Here is an 18,668-nt window from a genome sequence, read left to right as displayed (position 1 = left end):
TTTGTTCCTGAAAGTGTTTGGTCTAACTGGCTCCACCATTGTGGATGTTATTAATCTGCCCCTCCAAAACCGGCTCTGTTCCCTTCACTTCTAAACATGCTGAAGAAACGCAGCTTGGACTCGTCTCAACAAATGAAAACAATCTTATTTTTAAATGACCTTTTACTTAAAAAATGTAGGGAAAAGCTGTGGCCAACCAGCTGATGTCTTTTCTGGAGCAACCTAAGGTGACCTTTGACATTATTAATAACACCAGCTTGACTACAGGACTGTTAGTTAGTTAGTTGATCGTTTGGTGGTCACCTGTGGAATTGCTTTATAGTGGTTTAGATATTATCTTTTTGAACATAAACTTTAGTATATACAGTGAACCACAACATGCCAGACTGTAATAACTATAATAACATAATGTGTGGGGTTCTCCAAGGCTATGTGTTGGTTCCATTTTTCTTTTGTTTTCATTTTATGATCTGTTCAACTGGGCGAATATATACACATCTATTTAACATTTCATATCATCTCCTGTCTCTTTGATTTAAGCTGTACTGCTACTTCAAAAAATTTAAACTTTTCAAACTAAATTGCTTGAATGGCACAAACTAATTACAAACTTGTTACAAAATAACTCCTTTAAACTGAACTTTGAAAAAAAAACCTTGAAAAATAATCTTTTTTCAACCAATCAATGTTTCTTAAAATGACTTGTTCATCACCGTTTCTGATTTTAGACACATTTCTAAACAATGGAGACGGCTATTGATGCTTATTTTTCGTCTTGCCTAAACTACAGTAACACACTTATCACTTGGATCAAATTCAACGGGTCCTAAGCTATTAACAAGCTCATTATTTCCATCATTTAATTTGCCCTTTGTCTTTTTATTAATGTTTTAATTTAATCATGTTTTCTGTGAAGCACTTCAGGTTCCTAATCTATGAAAGGTGCAAAATAAATAAACTTACAACATACTAGAACGTTGGTATGCAAAGTGTGACACTTTCAATTTCAATGACTAACTTTTACAGTTTGATATTCATGCAGCCCACGCTGACATTGCATTGCAATGATGATATATCCAAGACATATTGTACAGCTCTGTACTAGGAGACAGAAGGTCATATTTAGTGTTGGCATAAACAACTTGCATATAGAATTTGAATTACAGCTTAATAATAGCGTTCAAGCACTCCTTTGCGATTGTGATATTGCTAACATGAATATAGAAAGTATGAATGTGATTCCATATGTTGTGCAGCACCTGCATAAGAAGACCTCTGAGAGTGATTAGGAGGCACTGGGCCCCCATCGAGCCAAGTGGGTACAGCGCTCCATCTTCAGGCTCCAGAGGCCGGGGCCCGACTAGTGCAGGGCCGGTGCTCAGACACACCACTGGTGACGCCAGGTCAGCATCAAGCAAAGCCTGCAGCATCCGAAGGTAGCTGACTACAGAGGAAAATGAGAAAGTGGTAAGATAAAAAGAAAAGAAAAATGGTGCATTTCAATAAATTATTTCAGCAGTTTAATTTAGAAAGTGAAACTCATGCATTGTTTATAGATTAATGGATATGGCTTACAGCGGATGGAAAGTACCTCCATGTACTGTTCAGTGTATGCATTCAAGACTTGGCTGGGGCTCCTTTTGCATGAATTACTGCATTAGTGCAGTATTCTTATATAGTCTCTGTTTTAGAAGTGGGTAAACATATTTGGAGGCCATGAACCTCCTCGATAATCGTATTGTTTATCATTTATTGTGAAAAACGACTAATGATAGAAATTTCGATTTATTGTTGCATGAATAAATTTCATCTAATGATGTTAAATAAATAAAAAAAACTGACAGTATTGCCAGAAATGTTATTTTTACCCTTTCATTCACTGTTTGTTCCAGAAGATCTGATGAATAAACTGATGAACAAAGACAAGACAGACATGAAGAGAAAACAGCAAACATAAGTTGTAAAAGCACAGAGTGGTACATGACTGACTGGAGGGTTGGAAAAACGTAACAGCAGCAGGAACTGAGGGAGAGTGGAAACAAGTAAAGGCAAATCAAAGCAATTTTTGAACGGATATGTGTAGGAGAGCTCAGGCAACGAGTTGAAGATGTCTGAGTGCAGAGAGAGAAAGAGAGAGGGTCTAAGGAGCAATAACCTAATCTTCAGGAGGATAAAGAGCATAAAAAGCCCAAAAACTGCTACTAAAAGAGAAGAATCCAAACTAAAAGGGGCCAAACATCTGAAACACACTGACGCCATGAACACCCAGATCTACTGTAATCGCCCTGAGGAAGGAGCCCTAATTAGTGCGCACAAAAGAGGAAACTAAGACAGAGATTCAAAAAAGCAGTGCTGGAACGGCAAACATTGGGGAGCTAAAAACTGAGAGTGTGAGACGAAGAGGAGGCTGAGCGAGCGGAGAGGGAAGGGAAGAGAGATCGGTGCGCAGAAGGAGGGAGCCAATAAATCACAGTGACCCTGACAGGCTATTTATTCAGCTGACAGACAGAGACACAGGAGCAGCAGGGATGATCCGTCTACGAGCGCTACAGAGGTTTGTGGGACATTTAATATGAGTGAGTGTGAAACGCAAGCATGGGGTTAGGAGACTCCGCTAAAGATGAAGCTTTGACAGGAAGTTTGCAGAACTTTATGTAAACTGGAGGTTAGAGAGCCAGATTAGCATCCTGTGATTCACGCAGTATGTAAAAATGTTTCATACTCTGGGAGAACTTGTGGTAACCAGACTGTATGGGAAAACATTAAAGTGTGTGTCATTAGCTGTGTCTCCATTACAAATGTGCACAAAACATTCTCGACATTCTGCTAAGGTTGAAAAAACACAACATTTTCATTTAAAAAGAGATTAAATTGAAATTACACATGAATAAGCTGTTCGTGTGAAAAGGTCTGAAGAAATCAGCATGTTGCTGCTGTATGCAAACTGGTGTGATGAGAAAAAAAAAAGTTTCCATTGCACCAATTTTGATGCCGATGGAAAAACTACATCATCATAGCGCAGTTTCCTTTTTCTTGTTAATCGAAAAACCTGAATTTGGCTCGTCTCGATCTAGTGAATTTATTTTTGTAATTACAATTTGTGTAATTTCAAAATCAATTGAAACGCAGCTGGTGAGTGGCAGGTTGCAGACATGAACAGAGGCAAAACAAAAACAAAAACACGAGTCGATCAAAAATGAATAAATTCTCCAGAAAATCACACTTAGATAAACCCTTTTTTCTGCAAGCACTAGTCTTAAAACATTAAAAACATTGTCGTTACCCAGCAAGAGATTGTCTGTGTTTCGTTTTTGGCAAAACAGTCGGTGCACAGCCGTGTCCAGACTCCAAATTACACTCTTGTGAACCTTACAAAAGAGATAAATATGAGAGGGAGGAAAAAGGGAACAAAATGTAAGTGTGAGGCAATCAGAGAGTTAAGGTTAAAATCGTCATATTCAAGAATGTATTACACCTCCATTGTGAACAGAATAAAGTAGAGCAGATTTGCAGTGTGATACATATCAAATGAATGCAATTGTTCCCTATTCCACAGCCACAGACGGGTTTTTAGTCACTTTAGCTGAGTGTTGTGTGTCTCGCCCTTGACTATTTCTGTTTTGTGTGAAGTTCAGCCCCGGAGTTGTGATAAGAGCCGGGCTGAGTCGAGCGGAGGTATGTACCTGAGTGGAGTGAACGCGCTGCAAGGCAATGAGGGAGGATAGGAGAAGATGGCTGCAGCACAGCAGAGCCAAAGGAGGACAGGAGGACGGAAGGGGGGACGGAGTGGAGGAGGAAGGCGAAGAGGAGGAGGAAGAGGCGACTGTCTGCAGCTGGTCCATCAGCCCACCGTTGGAGAGCAACATGGAGACCGCTGGAACGAAGACCATTCATGGGATTTGTTATTTTATGTTATGCAGCTGCATACAGAGGTCATGTTAACTGAATATTTTTCAGTTTGTGGCCTTTTGTACTGATGGAAAAGAAAACCCATCACAAATCATTCTTTAATTTTCCCAAAGTAGAGCAATGGGGATTTTGCGATAAGACGTTTAATCCCCAAGAACATGAATAAAAACCAACAGGCCACCTGTTTGGGCCATTTGGGCACCAGAGTCATAAGTAGAGACTTTTTAGGACAATTTTTTGATTTCATCGCTCGCTTGACAAATTTTATGGCATCAATTTCACACAGCCAGACCAGCAGGGCCTTTTTCTTTGTTGTGCACTGAAAGCAAATCTAAAAGCATAATCACGGCTCCTTCATGCCATTCCAGGCTCAAGCTTAGTTCCCGGTCATTTTTAGCCATTTTTACAGAGTAAAGACAAACCTTCACTTTCAATTTATTGCAGATATTCCTACAATGTAACCTCTCTCCAACTTCAAACTACAAGATAGCAATAAGATTTCAATCTACGAACAGTGGAAAAAGGTGATAAATTTTCTTTGGCTCCAGATGAGGCGATGCAGTGATCATTTCTAATGTCAGCCACACATGGCTGTGAAGGGAGAGTTATGTAATGCAAAAAAAAAAAAAAAAAAATACAGCTTTGACTACAGTGAAGAATCATTTTTTTGTATATCAGCAGATTTTTTTTTTCACCTTCTATATAAAATGTGAACATTCCAAGATGAGAAAAGAAATACCTAGAATGGAATTAATGCAGATCTGAAAGGAAAGTTGTGCCTTTGTAGGCTGATCTTGACCTTCAGTACATTTTGTCTGATTGGGCGATACTTACACATGAAACTGATCATATCTACCTCTGCAAAGGTCTAAAACTCAGCCACTGTTCCCATCAGGTCACGTCTGCATGTATGTGGTCAACAATAGTCACCCCACTGTTGCCAGCTTAGCAACTTTTCATTGTGTTGTGAGATCAATGATTGAAGGTGTATTGTGACCTTATGGCTGTCATGGTGGATTGTTGAAGTGGACCCAAATGCAGCAGGCGACAGACAAAGTATAGTTGAGAATACTTAATAAAACAAAAACCAGAAACCAACTTACAAAAAGGAACATCCAGAGAAGTACAAAAAAAAATAAAATCAGACACGAGGAGATCACAGAGGACCATGAGGAGTAGTGAAGTAAAGAAAGTAACGAGATGAACAGGCAAGAGGAGCTTGGATAATGAGAAGGTTGTGAGCTTGACAAAAGACCTGGGCTGATGAGCTAATTAATTGCAGGTGTGAGCAGCAAAAGTAGGAGCCAGGCTGAGGAGGGGGAAAGAGAAAGTGGCACAGGAGAGCGAGGGAGAGAATACGGGGAAATAGGAATTAATTCTAACACTAAAGAATAATTAGACTAAAGAAACATGATAAACTAGAATAACTAGAAACAAGGAACATAACTAGAATCACTACGGAAGAACAGCTGTGGAAAACAGGGCAAACTAAATAGAAAAACCTAAGGGACCCCAAAAAAGACAAAAATCCAAAACCAAACAAACAACCCCAGATCCCAACAATAACGCCGGTCAAGCTCAGAATCGGCAGGTCAGACTTTTTAAAGATTATGACTGGCCAAAAAAAACTGCAATCTGTTAATTCCTACTATATGGATCTTAATAATAGGACAAATTTTGAAAACTAAAATGCTTAACATAATACAGTGGTTTAAAAACATAACAGTAGCAATTTGTACAAATACTGCTGAAAGAAAACACACTGATTGATGTAATAATGGTATTGTTTTCTGTAGGGATGCACGATATGCAACTTTTGGTTGATATCCGATATGCGGATATACTAAAACTCATTTGGCCAATAACTGATACCAATACCGATATTTATCCAGAGCTTGTAGAATGGACTCCTGGTGAGGTTTTTAACTGTTCTCTCGCTTTTCCTTTTGGCCACCATAAACTCATCGCATGGTCGGAATGGTGCTTCATAAGATGGTTAATTAGGTTCGAAGTGTTGGAGGACTTCGTTGTTGCTCCTCCTTGCATCAGTGATGCTGAGCAGTCATTGCAAATAGCAGTTCTGCTGTCAGCTTCTGACACTTTAAAAAAAACTTCCACATTGCTGACATTTCCACCTGGACACTTAGTCAAGACGTTGTGCTGTGCTGCAGTCTTCATTGTCACTGGTTTGCCAAATAAAAACACCATTTCTACTGGTTATTTTCACGGAATAGCAGATATTAAATAACATTTTACATCTAATATTGATCGATACCGATACCATGCCGATAATAATGTGCATCCCTAGTTATCTGAACTATTTTCTTATTGTTATTTTGATGCCCCTGTACAATGAACCATTTCATAGTTCTGTCCTTTATAAACTGTAACAAGCTGATTGTAGAAGGCTCGTTGAGCTAAGAGTAATTTCAAAATAGTGTTACGTTAACGGAGAGAGAGAGAGAGCAGTTTCTCTAAAATAAAAGAGGTTATTCCTGCTGTTTTTCTGGGATGTCATCAATAGGACTTTGAATCCTTGGAAAGTTATGATGACATCTTTTTGCAGCGTACATTGATACGATCAGCTGACCCATTCTTAGTTTTTACATCGCATAGCCTTATCAAAAATGATGCAGCAGCAAATCTGGGCTGTAGTCATAGAAAACATGGCCCAGCAGTAAAGTGGTGTGTGTACGGGTTAGCTTCATCCTGGCAGAAGATTTCCATTTCACAAACAGGAATCTGGTAGGATCCCCGCGTGCCGCACCATCGGCTCAAACACTCAGTGGCCTCAGGCTGAAACAACTGAACTCACCACACATAAAGCAGCAGCAGAGAGAGAAAACAGACAGGCTGCAGCAGCAGAAGCACTAATACAGAAAAATACTCCTGGCATAATAAGACTTTCCCTCCCATCTGAATCCCTGCTCTCTTGCTGCCAAGCACCACCTTATTAACCACAACGCAGCTCATTGCTGACCTCTGCTGAGTTTTTTCTTTTCCATGGGGGCATGAGCAGGAAGATTCAACTTGTGTAACCAATCACATCAAATGGTGTGTGTGTGTGTGTGTATGTGGAATTTTATTCACATATTTGTTTTGTCTTGGATTTCAGTGAAGACATTTTTTTTATTTGGGTTGTTTGGATTCCTGTGCGAGTCTGAGCAGAGAACAAAACTGCAAACAAAGTTTTGCAGTTCATCTGCAAAACAAATAAAAACAAAAAAAATATTCAGAGCTGAGGCACTAATTACTTTTTGTCTGACTGGGTTTTGGGAAATTGCTAACAAAATGTTTTTGTTCCATAATCATCATGCAGCGATTGATGATAATCCAAAAAGCTTGTTTTGACTAATTTGATGTTTATTTCTGCTGGACCGTTTGTCAGAAATGGTTAGGATTTAGAATATTCCACATAAAAAAAATTAAAAAAAACACCCCAATTTTTACTTTTGTTCAATAATGCATGAGCCGAATCAAATTGTGGTATGTAAATTTTCAGTTTATCTGTTTTTGGGAGATAAGTCACATTTTTATTTATTCATTTAAATTTTAAATAGGAGCTTTTTTTCAGTTCCTGTGGAATGCCAGAAATTAATCAACATGATTCTGTGTGAGCAACTAAATTTGTTCTTGCTGTTCATGACAAGTAGAGATCGGCAGCTTTTGGTGCAATTTTATCAACATCACTCTGGATAACTAGCAAAAAAAAAGAAGAAAAAGTCAGTATCAGAGTTAGGGACGCATGTAACACGGGAAAAAAAAGCATTTTCACCATTTAGTCTTTTGTAACATTTGTGTCTAATGCAGGCATGTAATGCAGTAAGAGTTTATCAATCATATAGCAACATGTTTGATAAGTTAAATAATAATTTAAACATTTCTGTATATAGTGTCATTTTTTTATTGATCCTATGTAATGTGAAAACACAATTTTTGGTTTTCATTATCTGGAAGCTATAGTCATCAAAATGACAAGCAATAAAGTATTTAACGTTTAATGAATCTATATAATAAATGGGATCTGAAATGAGTGAAAGCAAAATTTGAAATCTTTCTCATTTTTCACATTTTCTGAGGTGTAATAATGAAATGATGAAACCCTATCAGACAGATGGCAGAGAAATTTATTAAGTAGAGTTTAGACTCTTGATATGAAAATTAAAACTAGGAAAAAAGCCTCAACATTTCATAACTTTGAATTAAAACCGTGCTGGACATTAAGCTTCAAAATGCAAGATGAAGAAACAAGAGCAAAAAAAACAGCAGGGAGAATTAATTTATTGAAACCCATACTTGATCAACCATTAAACAAAACAAAAAACAAACAAACAAAAAAATATATATATATAGAATTTAAAGCGTTAAAAAGGGACTCGGTAGTTGCTGTACTGCAATAAGAATAAACTAATTACTATGTACTATGCATTCATGGTCTACACCTGTAATATATTCAGTGACATTTGTTTAATGCAGCATGAAAAGTTTTATAAGGTAAAAAGGTGGTAATGTGCATTTTTTGTTATCTGTGGTCTTTGTTTGCTGTGAGCCCAAAACAGAAAAGCAGTGAGACTTTTTAATTATTTTTTCATTTATCACAAGTCATAGCTTAAATTGCAACATTTATTAAAATTGCTACATCACTTTTACATCCCATAACAACCCCTTGAATCAGCTAAGAAGATTAAAATGATTGTCAGCGCAACAATCCTTCCATGTTTAAAGACAGAAAGTCTTTTTTCCACATTCCCATCGGGGATTCACGACAGTGTGAATCCCTAACGAGTATAATGCCATAACTTATCTACGCTATTTTTTTTCTCTTGCTGCTATTTCGTTTTTGGAGCTCTAATTATTAACCTTGTTAGACGCCACCAGTACCGAATGCGAATAATTCCTTCCTCGGTCTTAACGTTTTGATCAGGGGTAAAAAAAAAACAGGCAGCGCTTTTAAATGATGCGACGTCAAGAACAACAGCAACAGAAATAAATGGGAGCCGACTCAAACAGAAAGGTGCCTCACCTCGGTCACTGCTGTGTGCTGGGGACAGACTCAGGCAGCACTGCAAGAAGTTGAAGGCAGGCAGCAGGCTCTCTGTGTTAGTAGGCTTCAGCATCCCAGCGAGGCTACTCACTGACACAAACACACACACACACACACACACACACACCCACACACCCACACACACACACACACATCAACAAAATTAATTAAGTTCTTATAGGCCGAGTAGCTTAATGAGTGTGTTAATCCTCTGTAACAAAATCTGCAATTTTAAAAGTAATCATATTTGTTACACAAACACAACAATCAAATACATGTCAATGAAAAATAAAAACAATAAAACACACCATGTGTAACATACTTTGTGGCAAAGAGGGCCGTGTTAGCACCCGTGTTTAAAAACTGACTCTACCCCTTTGGTCACATTTTGTCATGCGACACACTTTCCGCATATATTTTCCCCCGATGGTTTCCTCGAGTCAATGAGTCAATCTCGAGAAAACAAACTTTGCTGTCTTGAGATTCTGACATGATTGGTGTGTGTTAATCTCGATTTCATTGTTTAAGTGCATGCCGCTGTGCATGCTACCTCAAGAAAACCATCGGGAAATGAACTTGTTTCATGAATTCATTGAAACTAACAAAGTGAGTTAATCGAGAAGGATATGCGGAGAACATTTGCTCTTGGCTTTTGTAACAACACCACCAACAAAAGCGCAACTTTGAATTTTGCTTTCAGACAGAGACGCATTTGTATCCAAAGTAGGGTACTGAAAATTAACATCGATGCGATAATCGTCAACATTTTTGTAACCGTGGCAACTTTCTTCGAAAGCAAAGGTTTTATTATAACAAAGTACAGAAAAATCCAACCAATTCCATAAAATCCTAATAAACTACTATAAAAATTGTGATTATGACACAGCAAAATGTGAGAAAGTAAAAGAAGAACATTATAAACTTTATTTGTTGATGTACTATACACTTATGCTTCCATAATCTATAAAAATAAACTAGTTTAGTATCTCTTCTGCTGTATTTCTGGGAACGTTCCTCTGAACGGGGAACGTTCACCTAAATATTTTGCTGGGCTTTCATGAAGCGTTACATCAAAAAGCAGGGAGTTAGACGACGCAGACAGGCTACGTAAATGTGACAAAGGGAGTTATTAACGCTACATTTCCATCTCACCGTGATAGAGCAGCTTGAAACACACTCCCTCCATGCTACTGTAGATGGAGGGTGAAGGCGGGTCACTGGCCTGCGTCAGACAAAGCAGCTTCAGCACCACGGGGAGCGAGCTGGCCGCTTGACAAAGACGGGGAAAAAACATAAAAGCAGAAAAATAACGAGAAAGCGGTGTACTGTGTGAGAAAGACAAGAGACCAGTGTAGACTTCCACTTCTCATCTAGAATTAGCATAAACTCATTATTTAGGATGTTCTCAGAGCATTTGTCAAAGCCAAAAAGACAGAATATGGCTTTAAACTAACATAGCTTAGTTTGGAGAAAACTCCTAAATTCACATCTGGATCTAATCACGTTTTGGTTTGCAGCCAAAGTGCTGGGAAGAATCGAGCAAAGTAAATACTTTGCATCTCAATCCAGGGAGGAAGAAGGAATCTAGGAGATGAGAAAACAAAGCGGTTACACAGAAAAGACCAGCAGTCTTTTTTTTTCTCTTTATTGCTGGAGTGCATTGCACTAAAATATCTCCCCTGGAGATGCTGCCACATGGGAGCTAATATAGAGCGTGTATTAATGCAAATTACATTGAACTGTACTTGAACATGTGCAAAGATAGCCATCTTTAATTCCCTGCAGACGCTAAACGAGCAGAGAGAAGTCAGAGGCTGACCGCAGCAACAGTTGCTGAAGCCCCGGCTGGCCTGCTGCCGTTTCTGCCCTTCAGCTGTTCTCATTAACCTGGTCAAATAAACTCCACGGTGAAATCATCTCAGGGCGCTGTACGTATCTGTTAAACTTCCACACAACCGAAGCTTAAACGATGAAAAAAATGTTGTTTTTTTATTGAATAAACATTAGCGTTTCGTAAGCGCCTCCTATATGATTGTTTTTTGCTTGAATTTCTAATTGATACCTCATTTAGATTCAAATCGTGTCTTGTTATTTTGTTGTTCACAAAACAACACGAGAAGATTCCTGCTCCAGTGATGCAGAGACCAGTTGCGGAGGCTCGCTGAAATGTCAAGGAGGTGTGCGCTTAATTAGAATTACCTTCTCCGCAGCATCAGCTTGCCTACGCAAAGTTTGTTTTCTGTATTTGGAAATCAGTAATTCAGAGAAAACACATGGCCTCTGTTGGTAATGCAATGAAAATATGAGCGGAGCAGACTCGTATCAAACAGATCTGACCCGTTACCTGGTAGCTTCTGTTGAGTGCTTGATGTGACCCACTGTTGTCAACCTAACGACGAGGTTATGCTGTTTAAACAGTGAATCTGAAGCTATTTTTCCAAATAAACAATGTGCACAAAAAATAAAAATCTCAGCCCTGAAGGCAGACCAATACTAAAATTGAAGAAACTAAATCAATATGGCAGTTCTATCTAGGTAAACAAGTGTGTTACATCACACTGGTTTTGCTGTCAGAGGGGACTCCATGCTACATAAATGAAATTGATTATTGTCTGGTCCGACGGTAGTCAAGAAAGACTTCAAGAAAATCATTTTAATTAATTTATTCACGTTTTCAGAAGAGACTTCTGTTTTTTTCCCCCTTCTAACAGCTGAGGCTTGAATAAAAGCGAAACAACTTAAATGTTGACTTTACACAATATGGCTTCTTGGGCTGTTTTTCCCCAGCGTTATTGTTAATACTAAAAAAATCAACGAGCGTGTCTGAGGAGCTCAATAATGTTCTTTCCATAGTTACATACACTGTAAAGACAAAATGTTTGTTATTTTACTGTGACATTAAATCAGCCTAAACTTGAGATTACTGAGATGATGGCAGCAGGTTTTATGAGTGCAAATAAGATTTATGATTCTACGTTTTCATTAATAGCTTTGTTATTAATTACACTCCAATACTCTTCAAAGTGTTATGGAAGAATATATGTTACAAACTCTATTTAAAAACAGCCACAAACACCTGCTACATAATATTTTAGTAAAGCCTTTGGACTTAAAACTTTGAATTAATCTTAACTCTTTGTCTATTTTAAATGTTTTCTAATAACCTATTTAAAAGATACAAGAGAGAATACAGCATAAATATACCCGAAAACACCCTAAGAAACATTGTATCCTATCTTAAAGCATAATTAGCCACTATTTGTAAAGAAAACTTTTGCCAGGGAAAATTATCCCATAAACATAATTCAGCGCAGCTACTTTTTTTAAAAGACTTTTCTTAGATTTGAAAATAATTAAACAAAGTGCTTTCCATTAAGCTTTGCAAAAACACACCATGCCAAACTAACCTATTAAACCTTCGAGATCACTTTACAGCTCTGCTGCTCTCTCGGCAGGGCTCAGTTGTAAGTTGGGGTGCGTGTGTGTGTTTTTCTCTCCAGCAGCCGCCACTCTACTTTTCATTACACGACTGGCATAGCCACCTTTGTTTTCCGTCTTAAATGTGATGTTTACCTACAAAGGTTGTTTCATTGGCCATATAATTGTGCAAATTCAATTGAATTACAAAAATAAATTTGCTTAACGGAAACATGGCAACTCACGTTTATTGACAGAAAAAAATTCTGTCGCTGGGATGAAGTGGTTTTTCGGCTGTATGGAGATTAGTTTATTTCGTAAAACTGCAATGGAAACACTTTTTCCGCACCACATAAATCACATGATCAACGACCGGATGTTGCTACTGGAGGAAACAACGAAGAAGATGACAGGAAGTGGTAGGAAGTGGTACAACACAGAGACTCCACAAAAATACAGAAACCAAAATAAACACACAGAAAAACTCAAATCACTACAAGATGTCAGCTTTGTGTGACTTAAAAATCAAGAATGAAACATTTTCAGAACTATTTCTACATCAAAATGTCCCATTATGTACACATCGACTGGAAAACCAACAATCTGGTTGCATCAGTACACAAACACTTAACCTAATAATTTGCTATGTGTTATGTATGCTGCATAATCAGACCACAGCGGGGAAAAAAAAAAAGGTCGATATTTAATATGACATTCTCGCTTACGATGAGTGGATTTAAACCTCCCCCTGAAGCAATGAGTGAAATCCTTTAGTGTTTGTTGAGTGGTGGAGCGATGAATACATTTTATCTACAGCAATAAATATCCCCTGTAGGAAGAAACCCACTAATTAAACCTGACAGTGTGAGTATTATGCATGTCAGTCCAGTCCGGAGCTGTTTATCTGATGCATATATGGAGATTAATTGCAGTTTGTCTGAGTAAATATGACATTATCTGGCAAACGTGAATCAGTGATGAAATTTAACCAACATGTGTCCATTCTAAAAGAAACATAAAGAGAGAATCTTTAACTGAGGTGGATAAATTTAAAATGTACTAATCTATTGGGTTTGTCAGTGCCCTACAAGCAAGGACAACTTTATTTCTGCAGGGATAATTCAATTTCATTTGACTGCTTTGTTTTATAGATTTAATTTGATACATTTTACAATATTCTATTCAATACGCTGAAGCCAGTGAATGGTCTTTTATTGTGATGTAGTAGCTATCTTTCTAATTCTATAATGGCTGTGTAAATCTTTATACCCGTGATTTTGGATTAGGTTTTGTACCTGCAGCAGCGTGACCTTGTCCCGGCCCATTAGCCATGTTGTCCACACTGATCCACTGCAAAGCCTGCAGCAGGGCTGGCCTAAGATTTGTGCACAAATCTGTCGCAAACTCTCTTTGTCCAAGCAGAAGAACCTTTAGCACATGCAGGACATGTTCTGCAACAGGAGCTTCTCTGCCGACAACCATGTCCTGTATAAACACAGGCGAAACAGTAGAAGCATCACCTTTAAAAAAATAACTACAATAAAGAAAAGAAGTTACAATAGCACCTACGGAAAATGGGATAGATTTTAAATGCTAATTTTAAGGTTTACAAATTTCTAAACTGTAGCAATAATTTATTAATCTCACCAAAAGGGTCAGCATCACATTTGGGTATTTCTCCATAAGAGCCAGCAGCTCTGAGGTTTCCCAGTCTGGTTCCTGATTCTGCTCCTGCTGATGTGTTGGGTTTCCTGTGTTTACATCACTCTCCTGCACACCTGCCTGCAAGGAAGAGTAATATCAAAAAAAAACTTTTCATTATTCTGATCGCAAGATCTGGAAAGAAATTAAGGTAAATTATTAAGGTTATTTTTATTAATTACAATATAGAGTATGGCTGAAACGATTAATTGTGATTAATAAGTTATTCGAAATAATCGTCAACTAATTTTGTAATCGATTAATCGTTGACTGAAGTATACACAATAAAAAAAAAAACAGTAATTAAGCCAAAGCTGTACAAAAAATAAGTCACATTTTCGATTCAAGATGAAAATAAAACCTTTGTCTGTAAATATGTTGTACCCAAAACTCATAAAGTGGTACAGTTGAAAACTTTCAGATAGCAAAAAATGTGGCGGAATTACGGTACTGCAAATTTGGTTGGACCACCAGCGCTACGTTTAGGACTTAAAGGTTTAAAGGCTTAAATGAAAAATCTGCAGAATGTACAGATTTTTTTTTATCTGATTAATCGATTAATTGCGTAACTAAGTGATAGATTAAGCACTAACTAAAACAATCGTTAGTTGCAGCTGTAATATCGTGTATGTACCGTGTCCTGCCTTGCTCCTGTCTGCGATTTCTTGGCCAACCAGAGCTCCAAGACCAGGGCTCCATACTTCTGCGCTAGCTCTGGATAGCGCCAGATAAAGTGGAGCAGCGCAGGGTGGTGGCTGTAGAGGGAGGCGAAGCTCTGGCAGGACGACAGCGCTTTGCTAACGTAGTTCAAATGAGCCTAAAAAAGACCAGCAAAATGAAGCATGATGAAAGCAAAGGGCTTTCTTCGAGATTAATATACAAAGTAGGGAGATTGCTTTTAAACCGAGCTGAGTCAGAGCAGCCTAATTTAATATCTACCCTGTTGATATGACAATCTAATCTTTCAGGAAATATTTACCTCTGAGCACTTTCAGAAAAGCTGTTTAATGCTCTTTGAAATAAAGCAGCACACATTTACAGATAATTTTATTTGTTCTGCTTAGCATTAGATAAAATATATTGAAGATTAAGACGGGTGCCGGATCACGGAAAGCACGAGGAGATTTTTGTGCATAAAGATGGATAACGCCCGTTAATCTTGGATTATGAGCCTCCCGTGACTTCCACTTGAATGATTTTTACATTAAATCTCAGAGAGAGAGATCGAGCTTCTGCTGATCTTTGCCTCTGTGCGCAGGAAAACCATCAGTCTGGGTACTGTCGTACTGATAAAATGTGGACACAATAAAACAGCGCTGGCTGCCGTTAAAGCTTTCACGAAGAAAGCAGAGTGATTAAATATTTTCCTTAGAATGTGAGAACTGAGTCAGTGAAAAAAAAACAACCAAAACGGGAGTCTATTTATAGCTCAGACTATTTGACATGGCTAAAAATGCAATTGTTGGGGTGGAATAATGGCTTAGTAGATAAAAATGCTGGAAATAATTACTAATAATTAATTAGATTCTATAGTGCCTAAAAGAGAGCGCGTTGTGGAAATCTTTACTACTTTGGTTGATAACACATTTGAATGTGTGAATCAACTCAAGTTGACAGCTCTATCGTTCTACGTTTGAATAAACTGTTCATCTTCTCTGGGGAAAAGTCAATTATTCTCAAATTCACAACAGAAGAAATCTAGCCTCTTCAGCAAATTTGCATTTACAGTGCCTTTAAAAAGTATTTACATCCTTGGATGTTTTATCATCCAAGGGATTTTAGCGGTGCTAGGATTATTCTTTTTGGCAAAAAACCACAAGTTGGTGGTCACAGGATACGTCTGCATCTTTTCAGGCGTTGTAGTGACAAGTCTCCTATACTTGGGAGCGAAGCCCATAAAAGCAGAAATTGTATTTGGTGATTTCAGAGAAGAGTTTTGGATTCAATTTGAATGACAAACTTAAATTTTCATTAACTGAGCAATACTTGTGAGGGCTCTAGTACATGCAGGTAAGCTCGTTAGTATTGTTTACAAACTGCTTCGTTAGGGTTAGGGTAACACAGAAGTGTTTCCGTTTCAGTTTTGCGAAATACACAAATGTAAATATGGCTGAAAAACAACCTCATCCTGGCGCAAAACCCTTTTATTGAAAAATATAAGTTTTTTTGTTTTTTTCTTAATTGATTGTGTTTTGGGGCGCAGCAGTGGCAAATTTATTTTTACGATTCCAATTTGCGCAATTGTATCATCACTGGCAACAAATGTAGTGAGATACTTTTGATCCTCTGCACCCTGACAAATAAATTAATGTAACAAAAAAAAATAATCTTACCAGAGCAGCTGAATTGGGTTTAATGCTATACTGCTGACAGAAGGTGAGGACTGGAGATAAACGCTCAACTCAAAACTGAGTTGGCACGGCATCAGACATGCCGTGCCACGAAAATCCAACTACCTCCTGTTGCATCTAAAATTCAGTTCCAGGGTGAGCAAATATATGAAACCAACTTATTGCATATTTTAATTTTAAAAAATACATGCAATGTTTTCATCTGAACACATTACATGTTTAAACATTTTTGAAATAATTCAGCAAAATGTAAATATTTTTTCACACCTAAGGACCTGGACATTTGAATCGTGTACGTTTGAGAGCTTGAAGCCTCGTTTCCACAGCATTGAGGGCATTATTAAAACGGGTGCAACAAAGCCAAACAGTAAAGTTGACGAAGTTGTGCATTGCAGCTGACGCAGAGCAACGGTGTGTCCTTCTCTGTTTGGTGAGCTGATCAGACTTACCCCGTCGAGACTGGGGCTCCTGTCTTGGGTCACTGCCAGCAAGTAGAGGGCAGAGCGGAGAACAGAGCGGGGAAGGACGCAGTCGCCCTGCTCCTGCACCGACTGCAGCAACACCACCACACTGGAGAACACGGCCTGGTCCGGAAGCAGCCTGGATGTCACAAGCAAACACAGCAATGCCGCGACCTACCAACTCACAGGATCACATTTACAGCCTCTATTTGGACTTTTATGAGGTTACAGGCAGCTGGCACACACAGGTGTGTGAAAAGGCTACAAAAGTCTTCCTCTACTGGTTTCTATAAGACAGAAATACACAAGAACAGATCCAGGTAGGAAGGTTTCAGACACTCTAATCTGTAAGCAGAGATAGAATCAACTTTTAGCCTCCCAATAAAATGTAGATCTCCTACTTGTAAATCTTGGTGAGATTACAAAAAAGGCACGGAGAGGCTTTTATTGCTCTACCCTGGAGGTAAAGCTAACCCACGGATCAACAGAAAGACAGATAAAACTTTTAAGAGGACAAACAAACATTTCTGAGGGCCATAAAGTATCTACTTGAAAACATAGTGAGTGTGCTGTAGCAGTCTGGCAAAAATATAAACCTGAACAGACACATCGTAACAGTGTATCTCACCCTGCACTGTTAAACTCCACCTTGAGAATGTCAACCATGCAAATAACGTTTTACAGTGTACCCTGTAATACGGCAACACTGAATTACAATTGAAGCAAGGTTGATAAACAGCATTTACACTTTTTACACTCCCTTACAAACCCATGTACACTCTGTACCTTTTTAAAAATTTCGTCACATTAAGACAAATATTGTAAAGAAACCTGAGGTGACAAACCAACATGAAGTAGTGTTTGAATGTAGCTGCGTTTCCATATCTAATGTCATGCAAAACTTTGATACATTGCTAATGTTGAAAGAAAGAAATAAAATAAATAAATTGCAATTTGTGGTGTTTCCATTAAATGAGAAACACAATTAAAATCATATGCGATTACCGTAAGTTTGTTGGGGTGATCAGACATGCCGTGCCACGAAAATCCAACTACCTCCTGTTGTCTTCTTCATAGTTTGGCAACATTCAATTGTTGATCATGTGACTGGTGTGACGCAAAAAATTGTTTCCTTTGCACTTTTGCAAAATAAACCAATTTTGATTTGGCCAAAACCCCCCTACCCCCCCCAAAACCCCCATCTCATCCTAGAGCCAAAACCTTTTATCAAAAAAGGAGTTTTTTCAAAATTGGCCTTTCTTCATGAAGCTAATTTATTTTCAAAATCTCAAACTGTGCAAATATATGGTCATTGGAAACATAACTTGTGAGGAAAATTTAAATTTCTTGTTTTTTTCTTTAATAGTTAAAATGTCTGAGATGTTCAGTGTGCAGTTGTACTCACCTCTGCTTTACTCTGGTACCTCAAAATAAAATCCAGCACAAACAATTGCCTTAAAAATGTTTTACCTAAACTGTAAATAGAGTCAATCGGGGCATAATTTAACTTCAATTTCAAAATAGCTGCTCTATGAAACTACTTGCTAGTAAACATTAGTCAATAAACAGCATCATGAAGACCAAAGAAACGCAGCAGACAGGTCAGGGAGAACGTGTTGGAGAAGTTGGTTAGGTTATAAAACATTATCCCCAGCTTTGAACATCTCTCAATAGTGCGTTATCTCACAAACGGAGAAAGACATCTTGAACCAGAAGCAGCAGATTCCCATGAAAAAAAAAAAAAAAAAAACAGAGAATAACTTGTAAAATAGAAAATCATATCGA

General features: G+C 38.0%; 1 protein-coding gene across 1 annotated transcript in view; it reads right to left on the bottom strand.

The window, feature by feature from the left end:
• Nucleotides 1-18,668, bottom strand: part of mei1 (meiotic double-stranded break formation protein 1) — a 62,464-nt gene that overhangs the window by 9,441 nt on the left and 34,355 nt on the right. Inside the window, exons 20-28 of the mRNA XM_028042966.1 lie at nt 16,872-17,022; nt 14,706-14,888; nt 14,018-14,152; nt 13,666-13,855; nt 10,106-10,222; nt 8,933-9,043; nt 3,684-3,874; nt 3,284-3,368; nt 1,260-1,444 (exon numbers count right to left, since the gene is read on the bottom strand). Of these exons, the coding sequence (XP_027898767.1) occupies nt 1,260-1,444; nt 3,284-3,368; nt 3,684-3,874; nt 8,933-9,043; nt 10,106-10,222; nt 13,666-13,855; nt 14,018-14,152; nt 14,706-14,888; nt 16,872-17,022 (1,348 nt within the window). The remainder of the gene's footprint in view (nt 1-1,259; nt 1,445-3,283; nt 3,369-3,683; nt 3,875-8,932; nt 9,044-10,105; nt 10,223-13,665; nt 13,856-14,017; nt 14,153-14,705; nt 14,889-16,871; nt 17,023-18,668) is intronic.

This window comes from Xiphophorus couchianus, chromosome 16 (assembly GCF_001444195.1).
Source record: "Xiphophorus couchianus chromosome 16, X_couchianus-1.0, whole genome shotgun sequence".
Lineage (NCBI taxonomy): Eukaryota > Metazoa > Chordata > Actinopteri > Cyprinodontiformes > Poeciliidae > Xiphophorus > Xiphophorus couchianus.
This window is presented reverse-complemented; position numbering and strand designations above follow the sequence as displayed.